The 18,484-nt window shown below is 39.9% G+C and overlaps 1 protein-coding gene across 6 annotated transcripts in view; it reads left to right on the top strand.

The window, feature by feature from the left end:
* The window catches only part of LOC135197796 (vinculin-like), a 210,932-nt gene that overhangs the window by 163,831 nt on the left and 28,617 nt on the right, over nucleotides 1-18,484 (top strand). For all 6 annotated transcript variants that reach the window (XM_064224917.1, XM_064224918.1, XM_064224920.1 and 3 more), the window contains 3 exons: nucleotides 2,198-2,328; nucleotides 2,482-2,721; nucleotides 4,158-4,248. In XM_064224917.1, coding sequence (XP_064080987.1) covers nucleotides 2,198-2,328; nucleotides 2,482-2,721; nucleotides 4,158-4,248 — 462 coding nt within the window. The remainder of the gene's footprint in view (nucleotides 1-2,197; nucleotides 2,329-2,481; nucleotides 2,722-4,157; nucleotides 4,249-18,484) is intronic.

Genomic DNA, 18,484 nt, shown 5'->3' on the forward strand with positions numbered 1-18,484 from the left:
AACTGTAAAATATAATGAAAACTGTAGAGAAAAGGTACTGTTGTAACATAATTTTTTCTATGTTTTGTTGAATAGTTAAATGTATATACATGTCAGGTTGTAATACTCTTCTTTCATTTCTTCATATCACAAGACTACAACCATTCCTGACTAGAGCCATTTACTTTGCTATCTCAAGGTTATCACCTTCAAGGTTCCAGAAAAATCCTGTTGTGATTTTGCGTTGCCAAAGAACTCCTGAAAGTTGGTCTACCTTGAGGCAAGGTTTCCCAGCTTTGTTGCCCCATTCACACCTGAATAGCTATTTATTATTTCCCTTTTGTGGCTACTTTTTGCACCTCATAAATTCTTTCATGATTGACCTGAGCCTTTTGGTAATTTTTAGTTCCTTTTGAAATTTTCCAACTAGCTGACACTATAGTAACAGAGCTATACTAGTTCTTCTGGCCTGTGTTAGGTCTTGTTCTTGCATGTTTAGAAAATGTACATGCAATAACTTTGTCATTTTGTTGTATTGATTTCACTCGTACTTTTGTTCTAAATGTAGAACCAAAACTTGATAGAGCTGTAACCTGTGGTTTTCAGTATTTAAAAGCCATTTAATGATGAACAAGCATAGACAGACCACCTCTACGCAGATATAGGGGTATGTGCAAGGCTCAAGCATTCATGACTTTTACATTTCATTTCCTCTTCTTTCTTCCCCTTCTGTCTCTCTTTCATCTCCTCTTCCCATGATCACCATCTTCTTCATACCATCCTTCCATAGCAGATCTAACTTTAATATGCTCAAGACTTGTAAGTCCAGCCAAGAAAGTTCAGCAAGTTTACCTGTATCCTACACTAGTCACCACAAACCTGGTTGCTTGTTTCTTCTGCTGCCACACATTTTCCCCTGTCCTCTCTGCTGCAGTTTAACAAATAATCATAGCTTCTGTTAGTGACTAAACCTTCCCCTACACCCTTGAGGAGGGTTCTGTGGTCCATCCTTTTTGAGAGAAATAATAGATAAGGTCACCTCCACAGACATTTTTTCATTTATCTGTTGCAGTCTTCCTCTCTTTTCTTCTCATTCATTCATATGGGAAAGGTTACAATCATTTACTGTCTAGTAGATTGCTACCACTAGGTGACACCACTATAAGGATGCTTACTACATTGTTAGGCCAAGAAACTCTTGTAGAAGAGAGTGTCAGACCCATAGGCCACCCAAATCCAGCAGACAAGTGGTAGTCTTTCATTTCTGAAAGAAAAGATAGTTTTAAGCCAGGGACATTTTAAAAACTGGCAGTTCACTTTTTCAGTAATAGCCAGAAATAAATATTAATGATAATTGATCCACAGCTAGGTCTGAGAACATACAGTACAGTACATACATCTTTGAACTGCATGATATAGTGCATTTTCTTTCATGATGATATTATTTCAGGGGGATTCTCCTTGGTACTTCAGGTCTTTTCTGCTTCATTTGGTTTTATTCTAATAAGACAGTAGGTTTTAGGTTATTAAAAATGTAATGGTTTCTTACAAATAATTTTTTTGAATAAGTAAAGCTATCACTTATAGGCTGCAGGTACCTGTTCTCTGGATAAAGCATACTGATGAGCTAGGTAAAAAGCCCGTATTCCAATTGCCAGTGTCTCACCTGGCGGGAATTATTAAGTGGTCTACAGTTCGAGATAATAAAGTAAATAACTCTAGTATAGCAGTGGTTTATATTTGCAGCATTTTTAAAGATTGTCTTTCTGTCTAGTTTCACCCAATTTTTCTAGTCCTACAAAACTGATACACTAAGCTACACAGATGTCTTATTTTTTAAATAATTTACACAGTAAAGGTTTCCTTGTGTAACATGAGATCTACATTCTATCCCTGTTCAGTATGTATAACCTTGATTATCGATTATGTTTATAATTTCATCCTTTGTGAGTACAGTACAAATTTCAGTTAATAATAACTATGAAGATTAAGCCAAGAGAATGTGAGCTAATAGAAGTTCATCACAGGAAGGTGAAGAATGTTACATGCAAATCCTGTTTTTGTTTTACTGACTTGCAGTAAGAGTAACTTTTAACTGTATGGTAGAAGAATATGTGGGTAGTGATGATCATCATTTACACTTAATGGATCATTGCATACAATATGTATTCATTTTTATGGTTAGATTGTGATATTATTTTAAACTATTGATTCACAGATCAAGCTCCACCACGTCCTCCTCTCCCTGGGGGTGAGAAAGCACCTCCACGTCCTCCCCCTCCTGAAACAGATGATGAAGAGGAGACTCAAATGTTTAACGAAACTCCCCTGCCAAGTCAGCCCATTATGGTACTGGAGTTTTTTTCATTTAAAGTCTTTCTAAAAATTTAGATATAAAGTCACTTTGAATAATATTTTATTATGTATTGCCTGGGTTTATGGAAGTGTGCCCAGGTGTTATGACTCCTAATTGCAAGACTAACTCAACATTTCCTTGTTTAGATGGCTGCTCATGGTCTTCATCAAGAGGTAAAACAGTGGTCATCTCGTGACAATAACATTATTGCAGCTGCAAAGAAGATGGCCTTGTTGATGGCCCGTTTGTCACAGCTTGTCAGAGGGGAAGGAGGAACGAAAAAGGATCTGATTGCTTGTGCCAAAGCAATTGCAGAGGCTTCAGAAGAGGTTACACGTCTAGCAAAGGACCTAGCGAGAGAATGTACAGATAAACGAATGAGAACGGTAAGTTTATTTGACTTATGAGATCTCAAGTTACTGTAGTCAAAGAAGAACTTAATTGTTAAAAAAATTACAGATTACTGTCTTGTGTTGTTTGTTCTGCACTACTTTCAATTTCACATCTTTACTCCTGTTCAGTACTTTGAACATTTTTCAGAGATGTTCACAAATATTTGTTAAAACCAAGTTATTGAAAATTTTTCAGAGTTTTTCATAAATATTTGTTATCCTTTGCTGTCATAAGAGATATTTAATGTACGTTAATTGACAATTTTTGTCCTTGTACTAATAATCTTCAACAATAATGGTACTACTATATTATTTCGATTGTCAGTTCTTAGTGACAATATGGTTTAACAAATAACTCCTTTCTTTAGGCCTGATATCAACACACTATTACTAAAGTCTATTTATTCTGTATAATCATGTAAATAATTGCAATCAATGATTGATCAAACAACATTTTGTTCATGAAACTTACCTGTCAGATATATATATAGCTGTATTTTCTGAAGTCCGACAGAAATTCAAAAACTTCCGGCACACACAGTGGTCGGCCAGGTGGTTAGTACCCATTCCCGCCGCTGGGAGGCGGGTATCAGGAACCATTCCCATTTTCTATTCATAATTTTTATTTCCACTGTCCCCTGAGGGGAGGTGGGTGGGTACTTAATTATATATATCTGCCAGGTAAGTATGAACAAACTTTATTGTATCATAACAATATCATATTTTAGTCGTTCCCAATGAATTGCTCGTAGTAAAATAATTCTTTTTCCCCGGTTTTGACTCTTTAGAATAATTGGATTTAAACTTCTTTATGATATTGATTGTGAATGTTTTCTTTTCCTTTGATAGATGGGAGAGAAAATGTAGGTACTGTACATAGATAAGGCCTAGTAGTATATGATATAAAAATGCAGATGAATATTACTTTGCCTAAATATAGCAAAAAAAAAATGTCAGTATTCAGGATGGTAAATTTGATAATTTCTGAAACTCAAATGGATGATTTAAGGAAATTTGTATTATATGTTGAAATGATTAGTGTTGATGCCTTAAGTGATTACATTGCACAGTTTTATATATAGAATTTTTTCTACCAAAATGTAATTTTTGATTAGTTATTGTGGAGTTTTAGTTGATCTCAATAGACTTGCTATTATTTTTTATATATCCATTTTTATGGTGCAAGGTGTTTACAGCTTTAAATTAGCAAATCCAATAAATATGAGCCAGTAGAAGTTCACTGAAGAGAGATGAATATTTCATTCAACTCTTATTGTTTTTCTTTTGCTGACTTACAGTTAGAGGAGCTGTAGTATGCTAAAATATTTTATGTGAGATAATATTTGTGTAATTTTGAATTATAATTGTCATAATTCTGTGCAGCAGTAGTTGAACATATTTTTAGGTTTCATTTTTTATATATTTTTTAGAATCTTCTGCAAGTGTGCGAACGTATCCCGACAATTGGTACTCAGTTAAAGATTCTTTCTACTGTAAAAGCTACAATGCTTGGTGCTCAAGGTAAGGAATGATAAATAAAGATTACAGATTTTATTGTTAATGTTAAGTATTTTTTAGTACAGTATTTACAAAGGTTTCTTGTGTGAAGCTTGTATCCATGCAAGTGTTCAAAGAACAAGTGAAGTGTTTGGTTTCTTCAGTTTTTGGTTATTGATATGATCCTGAGTTGAATACATGGGTCCAGCAGTCATATTTTAAGTTTGAGTTGTGTTTTCTTAAGATTTTCCAGAAAAACTCATCTACTTGTTGAGTAAAAGGCTTTGAAAAAATAGACCTGTCTGGGTTTTAAAAATCTGAGCATCTGAAGCTTGTTTTTAGATTTGACATAACATAACATACCGTATTCTCCAGGAAGGAAATTGTGATAAGTATCAAGTTCAAGTCTGAAATATTAGTTCCATCCAGTCATATATTGCAGGTGGTAGAGTTAACCAAAGCAAATGTTACCAGTTCTTGGAAGCTCTCAGTATTTTGTTTTACCAAGCAGATTCATTAAATTTTCATGCATAGAAAAATAAATCAGTGTTTTGTTGTTATTATATATTCTTTTCAAGCTGTGTGTTCTTAATTTATGTTGCAGATGTATGAAGGATGAAATATTGACTCTACCTTCTAAAATCTCTTTAATCAATGTCTGCTTCATCAGCTGTTTTTTTCCAATCTTATTGATTAGTAGTATTGTATCATCTTGGCTACGTTGTTTATGCTCTGTTTTGGAGTTGACTTCCGTTAATGGGGCCTTTAAAAATATTTTAGTGTGAATGATACCATTCAGTCCTATACAATAGTGGTTTAGATTGGTATAAGTCTTAAGGAATTTTTTATGTCAGATGTTGAGCCAGCTATAAATATTTTTAGGCCCACAAGTACAGTAAAGTTATAAAAATATACTTTTTGAAGATTGTACGAAAATCAAGACTTCTGTATAGGAAATCAAGACTTTTATGCCCACTGAAAGCCTTCTACCTTTACCATTTGCCCAAAGTTGTCTTAGACTATGATTTTTTCAAATACGGAGAGTTTCCCTGGATAAAAAAATAGTTTAATTATTAGAGCTATACTGTATATTTGTAGTTTTTATCTTAAGAGTCATGGACTATTTTCTTTATATTATTTTAAGAGTCACGGACTATTTTCTTTACATTATTTAATGAAGCTGTGCTTATGCTGTAGCAGCTATAAGTCTTTTGTCCTGATTACTGTAAATAACATGCTTTGTGCTGTTCATGTGCAGTTTATATAATTTGGTTTTATTATATTTTTGTTTTTCTTTTGCAAAGGTTCTTAATAACATTAGTGACTGAAACTGAAGTCAAGCTGGAATGGTTTACTCACTCGACAAATTATTGCTCTCGGTTATATTTAGTTTACATCAGAGTACCTGAATTAGCTAACATCATTTCACTGTCCAGTTTCAGTGTTTTAGTTAAGCAAAAGGAATTAAAATAATTAAAATTTAAAGGAATATACCTTGTTAATAATATTTTGATTTTAGGATTTCCATTACAGGGTTTCATAAATGTCCTTTCCTGAGTTATCTGGGTCCTCTAAATGTTTTCGTCCTAATACTTAATATGTACTACTATATCTACTTTTTTATTAATAAATTTTTTAACACTAAATGCACAATGCATCTCGGTCTTTAAAATAAAACTTACATTCCAGCGTCTGTAATATACCTTTCCAAGGCATTCCCAAGGCACTTCACTTTGTCTTGATTGCCATGTTAAATTCTTTCAAGGATGACCTTGTTAGTTTCCCCTTGGATGAATCCCGACTGACAGTTGCCAATTTTAATCATATTTTGCTTTTACACTTTCTCCAGTATTTTCATAATATCTTCAACATCTTCAATGGTATTACATGTAGTACCTTTTACTTCTCCTATCATATGCATATTTGTTTTAATAATTTGTCTCTCTTCATGACCCCAAATTTTCCTTTATATTTTCTTATTTTCTGGTAAACTCACCAGAGACATGCTTTGACTGCTTTATTAGGAAAACTAATTAATGTTCTTTTAGGTCCCATAGCCTTTTCCAACATTTATCTTACTCTTGGCAGAATATATCTGCCAGTTCAGTTTGAGGTCATATTACAAATGAGAAGGTAGTACTGTAGTAATGTGTGTTATCTGGCTGGAAAATATTTTGGTTCAAAGACTTTAGTTGTTTTAGGCATATAATGAAGAGAGGAACACTCATTGTAAAAGGACTTAGATGAGAGCTTTGGCCAGATAGGAAAATAGTGTATAAGATAGAAACTTGACTTAAAAATGTGATGATGATTAAATGACTTAATGAATGAGAATAAAATTGAAGGGGCTGGTGTATAAAGGAGAACCACAAGTAATGGAGCTTAATAATGAAGGGAAATTACAGTACGTATACATGTTGGGAAAAGGTATTTATTAGAGGAACTCCTGTGTTTATAATAAAATTGGTTAATGATTTAAATCTGTTGGCTAACTTATGAATATATTTTCTTTCTGACAGACAAACCTGTAGAAAGTTATACGTACAGTCATTTTTCCAACCACAAACCTATCATTTTACATAGTCAACATTCATGGTCTTCAGATGTTCCAGATGCTGCAGTCTTGTCGAACAGATAAAAAAATGGTAGTGGTAGTTGCACCTGCATTACCTTGATCTTAAAGTCCCAACCAGGTAACAGCCTAACTTTTTTATGTCTGTAGTGCTGTGAACACTTGAGCAGAATTTCCAGACTTACTTCTATTGTGTCCACTATTCTTCCAAAACTAAGAACAAATGGGCAAGCTGTTTTGCACTCATAACACATAATTTCTCACCAGTGTCTCACTGTAGGACACCAGCATTTATACACTATCTCACTCGAGTATGTCGTGTCTTGTCATAAGATCAGCTATAAGGCACAAAGAACAAACACAAAGGTCATCAGTATGTGTATCGTGCACTAGATGCAATATGTCTTAACACAATCGTGGCTGGAATGACAATGGTGAAGGTAGGCCAGGAAAGTGTGGACATCATGCCTAAGGCCTAGCTGTGCAATTCTTTTGGTTTCTCAGTGTTCAGCATCTGCTCTTGCACAGTAGGATAGCTTTACATTTGAAAAGGCACAGTTTGTATATCTAAAAAATTACAGATTATTGTAAAATTTGTAATTTTTATTTTTTTCTATTTTGGTATGTAATTCATATTTAGTATTTGATGTTAGATGGTTAAAAATTCTGAAGTTCTCATTTGTGTTTGCTAATTTTAGACTCTCTGTTCTGTATTGTGGACAAAAAGGAAGTTTGGCATTTTCTAACATCTGCGCTAATAAGCTGGTGTGTTAATCTTTGGTAGAGTTTTTTATTTGTGTGACTTGATCAATAATTTTGATACATCTTTCTCCCATTTGGACTCTTAAGCTTCCAAGAACCTGACAATGACTTTGATGACCTCATTTTGGACAGTACGAGAATGGTTCTCCAACCTCTTGTGTGTAGACATTTTAATAGTTTCTACCCTCTTGTACAAAGAGCTCAAGAGTGGCACTTTATGCTCTTTCTTGTTTCTTGTCAGCAAAAATTAAAGGACTTCATTTCTGGTGGATTCCCTCTCATTCCATAATTTTTAGAATTGTAATGATGTAAAGGATTTGGAACCAAAAGAAGTCACTTACCATGATCATTGTGCATTAAAAGTGTCCCAATTCTGATATGAAAAGACAAGATAGGTTATACATTCAAGGAAATGGCAGGGGGATGGTTGCAGTCCGCTATCCTTGCCAATAATAAGAAATATAAAAGCAAAAAGGATAACAATACCCCATGGCCTATAGAGCTCAAGTTGTCTCAGCCAAATTGAGGATGGTAATTTTGCACCAGTGTGTCCTTATATGACGGGTTACTGTCAGTTAAGGATATTCTGTTATGCATATCCCAATAATAGCAGCAGAAAAAAGTATTGCCTTCACCTAAATACAAAGAAAATTTGTATTTTTAACAAAATGTAATCCTTTTAATTTGGTTACATTTTTCAATGTATGAATGTGTGTGTGAATGATACTCATGGTTTTTATTTGCCCTAATAGTACAGTGGTGCCTCAAGATACGAAATTAATCCGTTCCGAGCCGGCCTTCGTATCATGAGCTTTTTGTATCTTGGACGAGCTTTTTGTATCTTGGACCGCATTTTACATGTAAAATGGCTAATCCGTTCCAAGCCCTCCAAAAACACCCCAGTAAATTTCATAATAAAGCTAAATTGACCTATAAACAATGAAATACTACAACAATTTGGACCATTCAGTACGTAACTTAATACGTACTGCTAATGTGTACTACACAGTACCTGTAAATAAAGTGTATTAGTGTACATGGTATACAAGAAATACTGTACTAAAATGTGAAAGCTTACCTTTCGAGTGAGGCTATCTCCGAAAGTGGCGACAGAGGAGGAGGACAAACGGCAGATACGTATGTACACTTAACTTTACGAAACTCATAAAAAAATGTAAGGAAAACATAAACTAAACTTTACAAAACACATTAGCAAAACTGTAACACTTAACTTTACAAAAACTTAAAATAAAATTTTTTTTTCTTCTTTTTTTTTATTTTTACATTTTTTTTTTTTTACACAAAATTTCAACTTCTTCACCACTTTCAACTTTCGGTTTTTTCATAGTATCACTTGGTTCTTCCTTTTTGCTTACTGCTCCTACTAAAGGCCTCTAAAAAATAACTATCCAAGGAAGATTGTTTCTTCCTGCTTTTGACAATGTTCCTGAAACGACTCAGGCAAACGTCATCGAACTGTGCAAGCATACGACCTGTGTAAGCCTTTTCAGGGTGTCTCTTTTCTACGAATGATTGCACCTTATGAAAAGCAGCTAGAGCATCCTTAATTTCTGCCGTTGTCATGAGTCATCGTCCTCCTCATCACTGCTGCTAGAGAACTCCTCTTGAACGACGTTATATTGCATGGCCTCCAACTCCTTTAGGTCATCCGTCGTAAGCTCCTCTTGGCGCTCCTGGAGAAGGTCATTGATGTCGTCCTCGTTGACGACCAGCCCCATGGACTTGCCGAGTGCAACGATCTCGTCAAGATCTGGTTGCGAAACAGTTTCAGGATCGTCAACTGTTCCTGAATCTGTAGCACCAGCTTCGCCCACGTCGAATCCCTCAAAGTCTGGGGTGGATACGGCATCAGGCCAGAGTTTCCTCCACGAGGAATTCAAGGTTTGCCTCGAAACCTCCTGCCAAGCTTGGTCGATGAGTCTGATGCATATGACAACATTGAAATGCAAGGTGAGGTTTGTGGTATCGGTGATGTCGAAACATCTCTTGAAAAGATGTTTCGTATACAGCTTCTTGAAGTTCGATATCACTTGCTGGTCCATGGGCTGGAGGAGAGGGGTGGTGTTAGGCAGAAGATAAAGAATCTTGATGAAGGAATACTCCGCTAGGATATCTTCCTCGAGGCCAGGAGGGTGAGCAGGGGCATTGTCCAACACCAGCAGACATTTCAGAGGGAGGCGCTTCTCTTCCAAGAATTTCTTCACTGTCGGGCCGAAACAGATTTACCCATTCGGTGAACAAAAGCCTCGTTACCCAGGCTTTAGCATTAGCCCTCCACATCACTGGAAGCTTCTCCTTTAGCACTTTGTGGGCCTTGAAGGCTTGAGGAGTCTCCGAATGATACACAAGTAGGGGCTTCACCTTGCAATCCCCACTGGCGTTGGAACAAAGTGCGAGCGTAAGCCTGTCTTTCATAGGCTTATGCCCGGGTAGCTTCTTCTCTTCCTGCTTGATATACGTCCGATGAGGCATTTTTTTTCCAAAAAAAGGCCAGTTTCATCACAGTTGAAGACTTGCCGAGAACTGTAGCCTTCGTTGAGAGTCATCTCGTCGAACGTCTTAATAAAGGCTTCAGCTGCTTTCGTGTCCGAGCTGGCCGCCTCCCCATGCCGCACCACCGAATGGATGCCAGTCCGTTTACGGAATTTCTTGAACCACCCATGCGAAGCTTTGAACTCTGGGGTTGGCGTTGATGTCACTTCTCCGTCGTCTTCGGCCTGGGCAATCAAATCGCCGAAAACAGCGTTGGCCTTGTGGCAGATTGCCGTCTCCATTATTGTATCGCCAGCGATTTTTTTGTCTTTTATCCAGGCAAGAAGAAGCCTTTCCATTTCATCGTGCACGTGGGTCCTCTTGCTGGACAAAATAGTCATGCCCTTGGAAGGTGTAGCTGCTTTGATGACATCCTTCTGCTTAAGGATGGTGCCTATCGTCGACGGATTTCGGCCATATTCCTTAGCGATCACACTCAATCGCATACCAGCTTCATATTTTTTAATGATCTCCATCTTCGTTTCCAAAGAGAGCATCCTCTTCTTTCCGTGAATTTCAACTTTCTTGGGACCCATGACTACGTATATACTATGTAATTATGTTATGTAGTACGTATACGTATGTAGTAAAGTTCTCACACAACACTATAAAGTACACTACTACAATGAAATCACTAACGAATTTACTTTAATAAATGAAATTGTTAGAACTAACGAATACCGCGTGCGTACGATACAGATGATGCCATGAAGTGACCGAAGAAGCACGCCGCTACGTAGATGCAACATGGGAGGGATGCTGACCAGTAGGAGAGAAGGATCTCATGGCGGTGACTAGCATCAGGAACCAATGGGAGAGCGGGAGGATGGTGGCGAGTCTACTCAGTTGGCGGCGTGCAAGTTTTAAAATTGTTATCGGTGGTCCGAGCGAATCTCGGACTTTACAGCAACCACCTTTCGTATCTTGAATAATTTTCGTATGTGGAGCCGCAAAAATTTTCGTATTTGCTTTCATATCTCGAGTTTTTCGTAAGTTGAGCCTTTCGTATCTCGAGGTACCACTGTACTGTAATGTCATGATAGAACTGATCTTACAGCTAATATTTCATACCAAGTTAAAAGTGAGGGAGTTAGCTGGTATGGACATGATTATCCAAATGGAATGTAAAGTACGTCTTTTTTACAAAAGAATGCAGTGTCAGGGACATTTGAAGATCACGAATATTGACTGTCATATAAGAAAAATACATTTTATGATGTAACAGAATAGTTCATTTGAGATTAGGCTAGAGACAGACTTAAATATAATTTTTCAAGAAGATTTTAGTGAAATTAAGTTTTCATACAATCAACTTACCTGTCAGATATATACATAGCTAAGACTCCGTCGTCCCCGACAGAAATTCAAATTTCGCGCCACTCGCTACAGGTAGGTCAGGTGATCTACCGGCCTGCCCTGGGTGGGCGGCAGGACTAGGAACCATCCCCGTTTTCTATTATATTTTCTCTGTCGCCGGTGGTATCAACATTGTTGTTATTACCTCCTGACTTAGATTCATTTTTCAACCTTTGATCAACGTTTTTCGGCTTTTTGGTGACGTATTTGGATCGTGTTTTGGCATTCGCTACTGTGGACTGTTTTTGGAATAACTCTTTTGGATTTTTCTCAGTATGTCTGATTCTAATGTGAGTGTGAGAATGTGTGTGAATGTAGGCTGCAGGGTGAGGATACCGAAAGCTTCGGTTGATCCTCACACTGTATGCCGTAAATGTAGGGGGTTTCAGTGTTCTGCTATTAAATACTTGTAAGGAATGCGAGGGATTGAATGCAGAAGAGTGGAAGACTTTGACTTCTTATTTGAAGAAGTTAGAGAGGGATAGAATTAGACGATTGAAAGGTGTGAGTTCAAGGCCTATTGAGCCTTTCACTGATAATTCTAATCCTACTGATGTAGATTCTCCCTATGTATCTCATTCTCAGAGTGTTTTTTCGGATTCGGCATCGGAAATCGCCAATCTGAAAGCTACAATTAGAGACATGAAGTCCAAGATGGCTGACTTCAAAGGTAAGGCTAGTGAAAGTGAGCATTACAGTGAAGTGAGTTCTCCCAGTGTTGTGGAGGGGGCGTTTGATCGTCCCTGCGACGCTCCCAGGCCTAGACCTCTTCCAAGCTCACAAGCACAGAGGAGAAGGAAAGTCGAAAGCCTTAAGGAGGTTGTGGGGGATCCCCAACGGTCAGACGTCCCTTCAGCTAGCTCTGCTTTGTGGCAGGCGGCTCAAGGGCGCTTTAGAAAAAGCGTCATTCGCGAGTGTTTCTCGTCCTCTCCCTCTCCCTCACCTAAACGAGGGTGGAAGGAATCGAACTTGTCAAGACCGCTGAAGCGTCATATGAAGCCTGACATAGATTCTAGTCCAGAGCGTTTCTCAGATGACGCTCCGTCATCTAGCAAGAAAGCGAAGGGGGCGTCAGCGTCACCTGAAGTGTACGCGGAAGTACCCTTTCCTTCTTCTCCCCCGAGTGGATGACGAAAGACGTCATGCACTGGACGTGGGGGAAGCGTCAAGAAGGATCATCATGGCAGTTCAAGAGCAGCTGTCATCTCTAGTGGGAGTTTTAGCGCCACGTCGGAAGGACGTGACGCTTCCAATTAAGAAGTCTCGTCCTCTCTCTCCTGTTCAACGAGAAGCGTCATACAGACGGGAAACGGCTAAACGTCTTACAGAAGCGTCTAGTTCGAGAGCCAGAACAGGTGCTTACGAGAGTTTCGTAACGCCAGAGAGACGTAAGACGTCTTTTAGACGCGAAGCGTCATTGGAAAAAGAGCATAGACATGACGCTCCGTCCAATATTATGACGCCAAGTAGGACGCCTTTGGAGAGCGGAGCGTCTTCCAAGCGCGAAGCGTCATCGAGACGTCAGCAAAAGACGTCATCCATGACGCTTGGCGAACGGGAAGCGTCATGTAAGCGGGAAGCGTCTTCTAAAATTCTAGAGAAGCCGAAGCCTATGACGCCTTCAAAGACTATTAGAGCGGGAAAGAGGAAGGAGTATCATTCCCTTAGCCCCTCTCCTATTAGGAGTTTGTCTCCTCAAGAAGAGGAACGTTCGGAAAGGAGAGCGGAGAAGCATGTAGATCCCGAGTTAGAGGAAAACTCGGATGACGAATATAGTGGAAGAGAAGGTCTGTCTAACTATAAGGTGTTGACTACCCTACTTCTTGAGGAGTACGGAGACGAGTTGACTCCTGCCGCTCCTCCTTCTCCGCGCTCGCTCTTTTCCAGTGCTAAGACGAAGAAGCCTTCGTCTTTTCTCAAAATGAAACCCACCATATCGATGAAAAGAGCTTTACATTCCTTAGACTCATGGATGAAGTCTAAGAAAGACTTAGTAAGGACAGTCTTCTGTATGCCTCCAGCAAGATTAGCTGGGAAAAGAGGCATTTGGTATCAGACGGGAGAGAATATGGGTATTGCTCTCCCTTCTACAACCGAAACAGATTTTTCGACTTTGGTTGACGCTTCACGGCGTCCAAGTCTCAATTCTGCACGGATTACATGGGGAATTTCGGAACTGGATCATCTCCTCAAGGGACTCTTTTCGTGTATTGGAAGTTTTTAACTTCTTAGATTGGTCCTTGGGGTGATGTCCAAGAAAGCCCATGATTCGGAAGGAATCGAACCTGAAGCCCTGTTATGCATATTGTCTTGTATTGACAAGGCGGTACAGGATGGATCTTTTGAAATAACCTCTCTTTGTTTGGGGCAGGTCTTTTAAAGAAAAGGACTGTATATGGCGCCTTCTTAACAAAGGCAGTCTCACATGCTCAGAGAGCAGCACTTCTATATGCGCCTCTATCTGACTTTTTGTTCCCTTCTCAGCTAGTAAAGGACATTGCGCATTCTTTAACTGAGAAGGCAACTCAGGATCTGCTGACGCAGTCAGCAAGAAAGAAGAAACCTGTTGCTGCATCGGACAAGAAAGGACCCAGTACAACGGTGCAGCCCTTTCGAGGTGGTCCGACCTCCAGACCTTCCACAAGGAGGAAGGCTCCAGAGAAGAGAGGTAGATCTGCTTTTCGTCCCTTTAAGAAAGGAAAATGAAGATTCTCTCCTCCAAGCACCAGTAGGTGCCAGGCTCCTGGGATTTGTGGAAGCCTGGACACTGATAAATGCAGACGCGTCATCTTTGGCGATCTTAAGGAAGGGATATCGTATCCCTTTCCTGAACACTCCTCCCTTAACGTCAATACCAAGGGAACTATCAGCCAAATACAAGGATCCTGTGCTGAGGGATACTCTTCGATCGATGGTGGAACAAATGTGGGACAAGAGAGCGATAGAATTTGTACGGGATCAACACTCCCCGGGGTTTTACAATCGCCTTTTTCTGGTGGCGAAAGCCTCGGAGGCTGGAGACCAGTACTGGACGTCAGCTCTCTGAACAAATTTGTTCAGAAGGAGAAGTTCTCCATGGAGACTTCTGCTTCAGTCATGGCGTCATTACGTCAGGGAGATTGGATGGTGTCTTTAGATCTCCAGGACGCCTACTTTCACGTCCCGATCCACCCTTCATCGAAGAAGTACCTCCGTTTCATGACGGGGGGAAGGATTTTTCAGTTCAGAGCCTTGTGTTTCGGCCTGTCCACAGCTCCTCAGGTCTTCACAAGCCTGATGAAGAATGTGGCGAGGTTTCTTCACCTCAAAGGAGTGAATGTCTCTATGTATCTGGACGACTGGGCTCATCAGGGCCAGATCGGAGAGACAGTGCTTGGAGGACCTAAAGTTAACTCTGGATTTAATCAAAGCGTTGGGATTGCTTGTGAACCTCGAGAAGTCTCAGCTGAACCCCAGACAAGACCTAGTCTATCTGGGGATTCGGATGGATTCTCGGGGTTTTCGAGTTTTTCCTTCGCAAGAGAGAATCGCAAAAGGTTTGCGGATAGTCTCTCTCTTCTTAGAGAAGCAACAAACGTCGGCGAGGGAATGGTTGAGCCTTCTGGGGACTCTGTCCTCACTAGAACAATTCTTCCCTCTAGGAAGACTTCATATACGTCCGCTTCAATTCTTCCTCAAGAGGTCTTGGAGCTGGAAAACCGGACAACTGTCGGACGTTTTTCCCATTCCAGTGGAGATAAAGTCACACCTACAGTGGTGGTTGCTCCCTCTGGAAGAGAACAAAGGGATCTCTCTAAGAACACAGAACCCAGACCTAGTGTTGTTCTCCGACGCGTCGGAGAGAGGTTGGGGAGCGACATTAGGCTCAGAGGAAGTGTCAGGCACCTGGGAACCAGCACAGGTGTCTTGGCACATAAACTGCAAAGAGCTCTTCGCCGTACATCTGGCCTTGAAGAGCCTAGAACCTCTGGTGTCAAACAAGGTAGTGCAAGTAAACGTGGACAACACCACCGCACTTGCCTACATTCGGAAACAGGGAGGGACGCACTCCTCGTTCCTTTACGAGCTCACGAGAGACCTATTACTTTGGACGTCTCACAGGAACATCTCCCTGCTGACAAGGTTCGTACAGGGAGTAAGGAATGTGAGGGCGGACAGGCTCAGCAGGAGGAACCAGGTCCTTCATACAGAATGGACACTACACGAGGAAGTGTGTCTCGATCTCTGGTCTCTGTGGGGAACTCCTCATGTGGATCTCTTCGCAACATTCATTTCAAAAAGGCTCCCAGTGTTTTGCTCGGTCGTGGAAGATCCAAGAGCACTTATGGTAGACGCCTTCCTGCTAAACTGGTCTCGAGTAGACGTTTATGCTTTTCCCCCATTCAAAATCCTGGGGTTAGTAATGAAAAAGTTTGTGGCGTCAAAGCAGACGAGGATGACGTTAATAGCCCCCTTTTGGCCGGCCCAGGAATGGTTCACGGAGGTGGTAGAGTGGATCGTAGACTTTCCAAGATCCCTACCAAGAAGGACGGATCTTCTCAGACAACCACACTTCAAGAGGTACCATCAAAACCTCCCCGCTCTCGCTCTGACTGCCTTTCGACTATCGAAAGACTTGTCAGAGCGAGAGGCTTTTCTCGCGAAGTGGCAAGCGCGATCGCGAGAGCACGCAGAACCTCCACTACGAAAGTATACCAATCGAAGTGGGAGGTATTTAGAAGGTGGTGTAGAGACCAAGAAGTTGTCGCCTCCTACCACTACCCTCTTATTAGCGGAAATTGCTGATTTCCTGCTATTCCTGAGAGAAAAATCTCATCTAGCCGTATCCACAATAAAGGGATACAGAAGTATGCTCTCGGCTGTATTCAGGAACAGAGGATTAGATCTGGCAAATAATAAAGATCTCCACGATCTCATAAGGTCTTTTGAGACTTCAAAGTCTAAGGAACCAGTACCTCCGAACTGGAACCTAGACGTAGTCCTCAAATTTCTGTCATCGGAAAGATTCGAACCTCCTCATCTGGCATCGTTTAGAGACATAACTAGAAAATGCCTATTCCTATTATCTTTAGCTACGGCAAAGAGAATTAGTGAATTACATGCTCTGCAGGATAAAGTAGGATTCAAGGGAGACTCGGCTATTTGCTCGTTTAAGACCCTGTTTTTAGCGAAAAACGAGAATCCTACGAATCCCTGGCCTAAGTCATTCGAAGTCAAAGGCATGTCGAGTCTAGTAGGCAGAGAAGCAGAGAGGTCTCTATGCCCTGTTAGAGCTCTGAAGTTCTACCTTCAGAGAAAGCATCAGATGGGAGGCTCTAGACAAGGTCTTTGGTGCGCGGTAAAAGACCCCACAAGACTGATGTCCAAGAATGCTCTGGCATTCTTTGTAAGAAACGTCATTACAGACGCTCATAAGGCCTGTCCTGACGAACAGTTACAACTGTTGAGAGTAAAAGCTCATGAAGTGAGAGCTATAGCGACGTCTCTCTCGTTTCATAAGAATATGTCGCTTAAAAACATCATAGATACGACATTTTGGAGATGCAACTCAGTATTTGCATCTCATTACTTGAAAGACGTGCGTGTGACATATGAGAAGTGTTTTTCTCTAGGTCCTTTCGTATCGGCGGATACGATTCTGGGTACGGGAGCCGACACCAATCCTTAAATGTATATACTTTTCTTCTTTTTGGATATGGTCGAGAGTCTCTTCGAACAATGGAGGACTTAGGCTAGCACGGGCGGCCGTCTATGTTGTTCAGTAAGAGAATTCTTGTCATATCCAATTAGTTGAGTATAATTTTTTTTTTTTGAAAATTATGTATGTGTGCTTAGTGGTTTTGAGTTACGGTTGTTGTGACGAGTTCGGGGATAACTCGTAACAATCCTTAGTTCTAACATATGGTTAGGATCAGGTGGTCGGGATTGGTTGTGTGCTCCTTCATAAGGTGTATTGTCATATAAGTGGATCAGCACCCATTGACAAAGTCCTTTTAGGCTCTGCCGAGTAAGTGGATAAAGACCCCATCGGCAGACCCACAAGAACTCTTGGCCATAGATCATATATCTCGCTAAAGTTTCTTGAGGTGATGCAGACTACTGGGCAAACACCCACGAAGTCTACCACCTATCAGGTAGGAACCAAGGTTTTATTTATACCTACAACATATGTTGTTTACCTGTCTATTCCATATAGAAGCTGTCTCTTACCCTCCACCGAAGGGTGCCAATCAGCTATGTATATATCTGACAGGTAAGTTGATTGTATGAAAATGATATTGTTATGTTACAATAAAGTTTCATACATACTTACCTGGCAGATATATACAATTAAAGGCCCACCCAGCCTCCCCGCAGGAGACAGGTGGAAGAGAGAAAATATGATAGAAAACGGGGATGGTTCCTAGTCCTGCCGCCCAGGGCAGGCCGGTAGATCACCTGACCTACCTGTAAGCGAGTTGGCGCGAAATTTGAATTTCTGTCGGGGACGACGGAGTCTTAGCTATGTATATATCTGCCAGGTAAGTATGTATGAAACTTTATTGTAACATAACAATATCATTTTTTATAATCATATTCAGTTTACAAAAAAAAAATTAAATACTGCTTGAATTCTTAAATAAACCCAGAAATAGTCTAGAAATGAATCAAAATTCATGCCAAAAAATGTTGTAATTGCTGTAATCATGAAAAGACTTCTGTGTTTGTAACTTGGACAGCCCAAATTGTAAACAGATGTAACCATTATTATTGTTTATAATATGATGATAGAAATTGTAAATTATGGAATATAGCAACCTTTAGTACTAGTTTGTGAAATAGTAACTAGTAAACTTTGTGGGATTACGTTTAGCTGCGAAAAGTTTTGACACAACATCCATTCCAGCTTGACCAGTTGCCTTTTAACATATATCCTTATGTCTGTTTTCATTATCTTGATTAAAATATGCTAAATTATTTGACATATAAATTTGACAAAGCTTCCTTCTGAAGTTTTAGTAGTCATGGTACAGAAGA

The sequence above is a fragment of the Macrobrachium nipponense genome, chromosome 21 (genome assembly GCF_015104395.2).
Source record: "Macrobrachium nipponense isolate FS-2020 chromosome 21, ASM1510439v2, whole genome shotgun sequence".
In the NCBI taxonomy this organism is placed as follows: Eukaryota; Metazoa; Arthropoda; class Malacostraca; order Decapoda; family Palaemonidae; genus Macrobrachium; species Macrobrachium nipponense.